Source organism: Panthera uncia, unplaced genomic scaffold (genome assembly GCF_023721935.1).
Source record: "Panthera uncia isolate 11264 unplaced genomic scaffold, Puncia_PCG_1.0 HiC_scaffold_749, whole genome shotgun sequence".
In the NCBI taxonomy this organism is placed as follows: Eukaryota; Metazoa; Chordata; class Mammalia; order Carnivora; family Felidae; genus Panthera; species Panthera uncia.
Window position 1 is genome coordinate 17,535 of NW_026059923.1, and position 9,141 is coordinate 26,675.

The 9,141-nt window shown below is 61.3% G+C and overlaps 1 protein-coding gene across 1 annotated transcript; it reads left to right on the forward strand.

Annotated features, from left to right (window-relative positions):
• The first annotated feature begins 1,346 nt into the window (after window positions 1-1,346).
• LOC125918399 (dapper homolog 2-like) lies at window positions 1,347-7,863 on the forward strand. The gene is made up of 4 exons (XM_049624399.1): window positions 1,347-1,379; window positions 4,010-4,115; window positions 5,036-5,254; window positions 6,074-7,863. The coding sequence occupies exons 1-4, from the start codon at window positions 1,347-1,349 to the stop codon at window positions 7,648-7,650; spliced, it is 1,935 nt and encodes a 644-aa protein (XP_049480356.1). The 3' UTR covers window positions 7,651-7,863.
• The last annotated feature ends 1,278 nt before the right edge of the window (window positions 7,864-9,141 follow it).

Sequence of the window (9,141 nt, forward strand, 5' to 3'; positions counted from 1 at the left end):
ATTACCAGTGCCGTGATCAGAAGCCTGTTGTGCGCAGCGCAGTTGCAGGGAGACCTCACAGCTGGGGGCCAGGCCCACCCGGCGTGGACCCCGCGTCACCGTGCAGGCGTGAACGCAGAAAGGACGTTTATCTGACCCTCAGCGGTCTTGTCCAGCAGGGGTTCCCCAGGAAGCATTGCTCGGGATTTGAACTGCCATTAGGAACCCAGCAGGTTTGCACGTTAACACTTGCCGAAATGGCTGCCTTTTTAATTGCGGCATCTAAAGTCTCCAAAGAGCGCGGGGTAGGTGCCTCGTGGTACTTGGGGGGCAAATAAAGGAACAACTTCTGTTGCTCTAACAGAAGAGAACATTTACCGTCCCCTCGTCTGCGTCTCTGATGCCCCGTGACCTCCGGTACTCCGCGGCCAGGCCTGTGCTCATCTGTTCATATGTTCAGGGAGATTCCTCGTTGCCTGAGAAGTGGCTGCTGTCCCCATCTCCGCAGGGGTTAGGTGCCCCGCAGCGCCCACAGGGTCGGGGATGCCCCAGGGGAGGCTGGGAGCTCCAGCTGCCACCAGGAGGCGCTCCGGAGTCCGTGGGAGAGGTGCCCTCCGGTGGAAGCTGAAGAAAGGGTTCTGAGGACCCTGCAGTGAAATCTTTTCCGGAAGAATTTCCCAGTAGTTGACTTGGCTGGTTGTGACTTGTCCTAACAGAGGCAGCGTGCGATGATTGCTTTTCACTGGCGGGTTCTGGCATTAAATATACCGCAGGAGCGCGCTGACTCTGCAGCTGTAAACATGATGTCTGGGATGTTCCCTGGACCCGCCATGCCTGCTTCATGCACTCACAGGGAAATGAACTTGCTCAAGGTGGCCGGTGAGGGCAGGGCATCCACAGGACCGTGCGCGGCTTCCGTCTCTTATCCGTGAGGCTGATGTGTGTGTGACCCTGGAGCCTTTGCTGTTGATCGACGGACCTCTTTTCAAGCTGGGTAGTGACGCGTCCCTGCCCACGGGGTGTGTGTGCTAGCCACGGAATTCCTGTGTGAAATCTTTCCTTCGCGCAGGCTCAGCTTTCAAGGAGAGAATAAAGGGGTTCTAGAGGCCATCGCTTGTCCTGAACTTGAGGGCAGATGTCAGTTTTTACCCTTTGAATCTGCCTTAAAGGTTTGAGAAGACAACAGTGCTGAGTTGCGGATGGCAGGCAGGAGGAACAAGCGGGAACCAGGCCGTTCTCCCACGGTTCACAAAGCAAGCATTTCAAAGGAAGGGATGAACCGAATATTTGTTTTTAATGGCGTTCCCTGGATGCAGTTGTCAGACTTCCTCATGGTCACAGAAAGCCTTGGCGGGAGGCCTGTCAAGATGCAGGTGCCCGGGTGTGGCCGAGAGTCTCAGGTGAGGGGGATGGGGGGATCCCAGGAACCTGCACTGATGCCCAGGTGATCCCCGTGCCCGGGGAACCGTGGCTGTGCTGTCCTCACCCCAGGCCCCCTTACACAGCTTTGGGGGGACTCTTGACACCATACTCCACCCTGATGGTGAGCCCGAACGCTGGGGACAGGGCTGGGGAGGACGTGACCCCAGCGACTTGCGGGCTGCTCCGAAGAGAATCCACGTGACTGCCACGGTCACGTTCACCCAGCACCAGCGTGTTTGGAATGATGTTTTCCCTGCGGAAATACACGGGTGGAGATACTCTGCGGCCGGCTTGCCATGGATTATGCTTTATCCTGGTCTCAGAAGGGACTTTTGACTCTTTGCCCAAAGTTAGATGCCAAGTAGGAGTTAATGAAAAGCTGAGACATAAAAACCCCAAGTGAGGGAGGGACGGGGGAAGGGTTAAGGAGGACGGTGTAAATCTGGAATGGTGAAGCCCTGTAGACGTTCAGGGCCCTGAGGATGCGGTAAATCATCTGTGAATACCCGGGACCCTGTGTGTCCGTGGCCTCTCGACATTAATCAGAAACCACCCACTGAAGGCCTGGCTGGCCAAACATTAATCACAAAGCAGTGAATCTCAGCACAAACACACAGGGGGCACTTTTTTCTTTTCGGAAAGGGGTTCAGAGAGGGAGGAAGAAAGCCAACTGGGGCGTCCAGGGTGATCTCCTCCTTCAGAAGGATGAGAGCACGGTGATTTGGAAGAAAAGAGGTCAGGTCGATGCTGGTAAGGGTCGAGGTATGACCTGACAGAGTGACGTGGTTGATTTCCCGTTGCCACTGACAGGAAAAGAAAAGTCATTTGCAGTAAAAATCTACACTAGCCCCTTTGCCCGATCTAGTATTCTTTACGTGAGAAGCCCATCTTTGCCTGGCTCTCTCTGCAACTGACGTTCACCTGGGTAATGTTTCCCTTTGTAAAAATAATCAAGGTAAGAAGCCAGGATGTTTAGGCTAGACTGGATGGTTCTGGGATTATCACGTTTTTGTTAAATTCAAGTCTGGTCTTTGCCGTGTTGCCTACTTACAGACCGTGTTACGGCTGTGAGACTCTTGCTGTAACACTTGGAGCTTGTTCTGAGAGCCCTGGTTTGGGTCCTGGCGGAAAGGGGAGCTCGGCACGGTGGCTCAGGACGCACCGGGGGCAGCATCAGGCCCTGGGCTTCTCCCCCACTTAACCTCCCGGGGGCTGGGATTTGAACACTCCGTGCCCACGTGATTCCCTCGTCGGAAGTGCACATTACTGCCGCCTGCCTCTCCCTTGGACTGAGTTCTCACGGTATTGGAATTGCTGGAATAATGCATTCCCCTGAGTCCCGTAATTGGGGGCTCAGGGGAATTGTTCACTTTCTATATAAAAGTCTGAAGCACAATCATTTTCTCAAACGGGGCGAACCACGTAATTACATTCATTAATTATTTGCCTTAAACTTCATTGTTGACGAAAACAAGAAATTGGCCCAGCAGACCTTGAAAACGGTGTTGTTTTATAATCGAAAGAAGGAAATCCGCGTTGGTTAAACGGTCAGTGCTCTGGGTGTCCCGCACGTACGTTATCTACGTGTGCGAACATGTGTGAGTACGGACTATGAGTATTAACCACGTACACGTGTTACACGGGTGTTACGTAAATACACACACACAGGTGTGTGGCTGACCCTCATAATAACCCATTTTACGGCTGGGGAAGCTGAGGCCTGGAGGGGAGAGAGCCTCTGAAGGCAGGGCTAAGATGTGAGCCTCTAAACCAAGGAGATTTCAGGCAGATCTTGAGGCTCATTGAGTGCAGGCACTGTCCTCTCCCGCCGTGCCTCTGTCCCTGTCCCTGAGGGCTCCGTGAAGCCTGGAAGAACCTGTAAAATGGGGTGTGGGACACATGCGGAAGGGGGACTTTTTCTCTCCGGGGGGGGGGGCTTCCTGTCAGTTTCAAAAGTGAGAAGGTCACCCAGGGTCTGCTGGGTCAACGAATATGGCAGTGTGGGCACCAGACTCCAGGTCTGTTACCCGTGAGCATGAGAAGGTAGCTTCTTGCATAAAACTGAGGACAGCAGCACACATATCCGTGGCGTGTGCCGGGTGCGGCTTTTTAAAAAAAATTTTAACGTTTATTTGAGAGACACAGAGAGAGTGCACGCATGCGTGGGGGGAGGGGCAGGGAGAGAAGGAGACACAGAATCCGAAGCAGGCTCCGAGCTGTCGGCACAGAGCCCCACGCGGGGCTCGAACCCACGAACCGCGAGATCGTGACCTGAACCCAAGTCATGGACGCTCAACTGACTGAGCCACCCGGGCGCCCCAGGTGTGGTTTTGGATCCTGACTTTATGCTCGTAGACTGTATCAGTCTGTCCTTACAAAGACATGCCTAACTGGGAACTGCTGATTTTTTTAAGCCTGCCGTTGAGGGGGGACAGAGGTGTGAAGAGGGAAGGGTCGTGGACATTTTCCTCCGGTGACCAGAGAGCAGGGGACTGGCTCCGAGGGAGCGGTTTAAGCCGTATGCCCAGTGCAGACGTCACGTGCGTGGGGCACCGCGCTCGGCTTCTGTACTCAAGACGGTTTTCTCTCCCATGCGGTCCCCTCGCAGGCCCGTCTAAGACGCCAGGACGTCGGCCTAAAACCCCACCTGGAGCAGCCGGACGTGTGCAGACCCTGCGGCGAGGCGGCCGACAGTGACAGCAGGCCCAGCTCAGGTAGCCCGCGCGCCCCCTTTCCGTCACCCCTCCTGGGCCCCGCCTGTGTCCTCAGCCCGCCCCCGGCGGCATGGCGCCCGAGCCGGGAGGCCCCGTTACCGAGGGCTCTTGAAGATGCCACACTTCTCTCCTGGCACCTAAGTGTGCTTCGGAACCCGGGAGAGTGTGCACGTGTGTGTTCACGGAGAGAGGGCCTGGCACGGGAAGCGCTGCTTCTGACGGAGGAAGGCTCGCCAGCCCCTCGCCTCTCCGGGTGGAGACGATTCAGGGTCTACTCGGGCTGGGCTCACCGGGAGGTGGCGAAGAGCCGTTCCATCCGGCTCAAGCCTGTGTGACCTGTCACAGATGACGAGGAGCTGCCCCGTGTCCCTTACTGTGAAGCTGCAGGGAAATCGTTCCGGAGCCATTGTCCAGGGCACGTAATCCCATCTGTCCAGACGCTGGCTCGCGTGGCAAACCCAGGGGACCACGTCCAGCACTGGATGCCGTCTCTTCCTGTTGTAAACTTGCACAACCACGGCCTGGCCTGGGTGTGCAGTGTGTTTGGCAGGTCCGGGCTGGGGGGGCCCCCGGTGGCCCCCTCTGATTGCCACGTGGGATGAACCCCACAGCACAGGGGAGGGAGGGAGAAGGATGCCAGAGGCCTGCCCCACAGGGGCCGGAGGTTAACGGTCACGGAACAGCCACTCGCCAAGGAGGGGGGCGAGTGGTGGGGCGTGGAGGGCTCCCACTGGCCTGCTCGTGGGGCAACAGTGGACAGTCATGGGGAGCACTCCCGGGCATTCAGGAGTCCCCGGCCACCTTCCCCAGGTGCCTGCCTTGACGAGATCCCAAAGCCCCCCCCAGCACAGGGGCGTCCTCGGGCAGGAAAGGGGCCGCCGCCCGGGGGAGCGCTGACCGCCTCCATCCACCCTGTCTAGGCTTCTACGAGCTGAGTGATGGTGGTTCCTGCTCCCTGTCGGCCTCCCGCACGTCCGTGTGCAGTGACCGCGTGTACTCCTTGGGCACTTTGCTGCCAGCTGACCCCACGGCCAGGCCCCGGTCAGCCGACGACACCACCGTGCATGGAGCCCCCCTGCCCACCTGTAGACCGCAGGCCACCGAGGAGGGCGAGTGCCGGCCCAGGCCGGTGTCTACAGGTAAAGGAGAGCCAGGAAGGCGGGAGGCCCCACTGCAGGGGGGGGCAGGGGGGCGGGCGAGGGGGCGGCTGTTTCATCACTGAGCACTGAGCCGGAGCCCTGTCTGCATCTGGCGCTGGGCTCGTCCCACAGGTGCCCCTCCGAAGTTTCTGCGGGCTTTTCTTGGTGTTTCGATAGACAGGAATCAAAGGCCCACTTCCATTCGTTACAGCAAGGCCGGCGTGACCAAAAGCGTTCTTTCTTATTATGTGGACATCAGAAAGTTACTGTAAAAGTCCTTCCAGAACCTCACACAGCCTGACGGCGCGTCTCCGTAACTGGAGGGGGCTCAGGACCCAGAGCGACGCGGAGAGCGTTCATTTCCCACGTGGATGCCCCCCTCGCCCAGGCTCAAGGGAGAGTCTCCGTTTTCCTTCGGTCCGTCCCGAAAAGAAAAGGCTTCATCTTTGGGCCTTGTTAGCTTTGTAGGAGCAGACCCGGCCTAGCCGTGCCCGGTGGTCCTGGTGGACCTTTCCACGGTCTCCTCTCCGTCAGCGCCTCCACGGAGGGGGGTCCGGAGGCCCCCCGCGCGGTCACAGGCGCCCGTCTCTCTGGGCACCTGCAGACGCGGGGTGAAGGCTGAGTTCGGGCTCTGCCGTGCACCTGCGACGGGGAGGCCCTGGGAAGGGGGCGGAGCTAGCGGCCGGCGAGACCCTTCCCCAGCCCCCCAGGCCCACACGGGGCACTGCGCCGGCCTGCCGCCCGCCGGGCAGGAAGTGACACTGGGGCTGTGCTGGGTTCTCCCCGATTCACCTGTGTGCTCGTCCTTCTCATTCCCAGGTGACCTCGAAAGAGTCCTGCCGTCTGCGGTGGTGCCCCAGAAAGCCAGCACAGACCCCACATCCGCGACCCTCCTCTGCCACGGGATGGGGCTGCCAGCCCACGGGCCGGACCCCAAGTACCGGCGTGACCTGGTGTCCACGGGGGGCAGGGAGGTGTACCCGTACCCCAGCCCCCTGCACGCTGTAGCTCTGCAGAGCCCGCTCTTCGCTCTGCCCAGGGACGCCCTGCACGCCGACTCCCAGCCACCCCCTAGGAAGCCCCCTCCCGGCCCCACAGGCCTGTCGATCCCGACAAGACCTGTCCTTGAGGCTGGCCCTGCTGCAGCCTATATAGACAGGCTGCTGAGGCTGCGGGCCCAAGGGACCCCCGCGAGGAGCAGTGTGGGTGAGCAGGGGCCCCCAAGACGTGAGGGGCCCCCATCCCCGCAGGCACTTGGTGGCCAGAGAGCAGACGGTCCAGACGGCCTAGAGAAGCTGGTGTGCACCCCGGGGAGAGCAGGAGCGGGAGGGCTGGCCCAGAGAGGGGACGCCAGCAGGGACCGCCTCGAGCAGCAGGGTGTGGGCACCCCGCGCCCCAGCAGCCTTCCAGAGGGGGGACCCAAGCCCTCCAGTGGCTGCGTCCGTGGGGACACCGTGCTGGGCTCCCCTCTGCCGAGGTGTGGGCGTGCCCAGGTGGCCGCCAGCAGTCAGGAGAGGACAGTCCTGTCGCCTGCCAGGAAGGCAGGAGGAGAGAGCCCCGCTCTGGCCCCCGAGGGGTGTGGCCGCCCCCCATTTGCTGTCAGCGGAGCTGCTCTCCTGGGGCTAAAAGCAGGCGCCCCCAGGACAAAGGCTGTGAAGATCAGGAGAGGGGCCAGTGACAAGGTCCTGAGGTTTGGGGGGCAACCGCCAGCGGGGGGTGCCCTCGCCACCCCCCAGCTGCCTCCCGAGTGGGGGGCCGGTCTCAGGAGGAGGCCCACACCGGCCGGGGTGGCGCCCAGCCGGTCCTGCTCTGAGCCCAGACTCTACCCCGTGCCCTTCCTGGTGCCCCTGCTGGTGGCCCGACGGGAGGGCCGCGGGGGCCCCGCGCTGGCCTTGTTCCCCTCAGAAGCGGCTGCTGTGGCGGCCGGGGGGGAGGCACAGAAACAGCGCCGGTGGCTGTCCTCCGTGGAGGTCTCGGGCGGCCTGGGGCCCCACAGGCCGGCAGTGAGCAGAGGGGGCGGGCAGCGGCCCGCGTGCGTCCGGGCCAGGCCCAGGCTGCCCCCCCGGGCCCCCCGCGCCAGGAGCGAGTCAGAGGGCTCCGAGCACTCTGCCGAGGGTGCCTCCCTGCCTCTGTCCGCTGCCACCGAGACCAGCGAGGACGACAGGGCCAGCGACCACACTGCCAGCTGCTTTGGGGACAAGGAGTCCAGCAGCAGTGACTCAGAAGGCGGGGCCTGGCCTGGGGCGCGTCCCCCACAGCTCCCGCGGGCCCCAGCTGCCCGCAGGCCGCCCCTGCCCCCCGTGCCCAAAGTGTGCCGGATCAAGGCCTCCAAGGCCCTGAAGAGAAAGATCCGGAGGTTCCAGCCGGCGGCACTGAGGGTCATGACCATGGTGTGAGGCCCGCAGGAGACGGCCCGGGGCGTCCCCGCCCGGGCCAGGGAAGCCGTCCTGAGGAACCGCGATGACAGCACGCGACCAGCCCCAACAGGTGGACGGCCGACCAGAACTTGGGAAAAACCCTAAGAAAACTAGCCAAAGCGTCTGTGGGTTTGTGGACATTCATGGAACACGCAGCTAGTTTCAGGATGTGGTTTAGAGATAAACATTTTGAAAAGCGACTGGCGTGTTTTTTTTTTAATTTTAATGTTTATTTAGTTAAAGTCGACCAGCGTGTGCGTGCGAGCAGGGGAGGGGCAGAGACAGAGGGGGACAGTGGAGCCCACGCCGGCTCCGAGCAGTCCGCACAGAGCCTGACACGGGGCTTGAACTCACGACCATGAGGTCATGACCTGGGCAGCCCAGGTGCCCCAGTGACATCTCGAACACAGAGGAGGGCCTACGAGGGTGCCGAGGCGGTGCCGTGAGAGGTGCAGGGGCCGCTTCCTGCCGAACGTGGAGAACGCAGGCTGTTCCAAAAGGGAGATCCAGGCACGTCTGTGAGTCCGGGTAGAATTCCCACTGTGCTTCCTGGAATCTGCTTCGTCACAGGTACGAGGGCCTCCCAAGCTTAAGATCTGCTCTGGTAGCTAAAGACGACGTCAAACAGACGCACCCTTGATGGGGTTTTATTGGAAAACATGTTGCACAGGGTATCTTATAAGGACCGTCTCATTGTCCATCGTGGGGCCCAAGAGGTGGCAGGCGGGGCCCTGGAGATGGGGCACACAGTCAGAGGGTCCAGCACTCCCCTCCGTCTGGGCGGCGTTCAGGGGTGTCCCCAGGCTCCCCTCCGTCCGGGCAGTGTTCGGGGTGTCCCCAGGCTCCCCTCCGTCCAGGCGGTGTTCAGGGGCGTCTCCAGCGCTCCCCTCCGGGCGGTGTTCAGGGGGTGTCCCCAGGCTCCCCTCCGGCTCCCCTAGCAGGCCTTCCTAGGGAGACGGCCGAGGGTTCCACGTGTGTGGCAGGTTCTGCTCTGTCCTCATCGCTGCTGTGCGAAAGGAGCGTTGCACGATTACAGGATTGGGTGCACGGTTTAGATCGGACACGCGTCTCCCGTCCTCCATGGGGCAGCCATCCTCAAGTCACGGGACGGGTTGGCCAGGCCGTGTGTCTCCCACCGGGATGCGTGGACCAGTGAGGAGGGGACACAGCGGGTTTGGGCCTCCCGGGGGGGCTTCAACCGAAGACAGGAGGCAAATTGAAAGAGCAGAGGCCTTTTTGGGGGGCGTCAGGATTGCAGCTCGAGAAAACACAGAGGGCTGGGGTCTGGGGAGGCTGGGGATGTGGAGCGGAGGCTCATCCTGCAGTGAGCTGGAGGCTGACAGGTCCCGGGGTACCATCGGGGGTGGGTTGGCCCAGCATGTGGGGGGACTCAGGAGGGGAAATGAAGGAGGGCCGTCACGCAAGACCAGGCAGAGGCCACTCCCTCGGGGGGGCTGCAGAAGGCGTGAC

Bases quoted from the DNA above. Each gene is read 5' to 3' on its own strand.
- LOC125918399 (XM_049624399.1), top strand. From the start codon at position 1,347: ATGCAGGTGCCCGGGTGTGGCCGAGAGTCTCAG. The intron at 4,116-5,035 runs GTAGCCCGCGCG...CACCCTGTCTAG, and splicing joins TGACAGCAGGCCCAGCTCAG to GCTTCTACGAGCTGAGTGAT. The intron at 5,255-6,073 runs GTAAAGGAGAGC...TCTCATTCCCAG, and splicing joins GCCCAGGCCGGTGTCTACAG to GTGACCTCGAAAGAGTCCTG.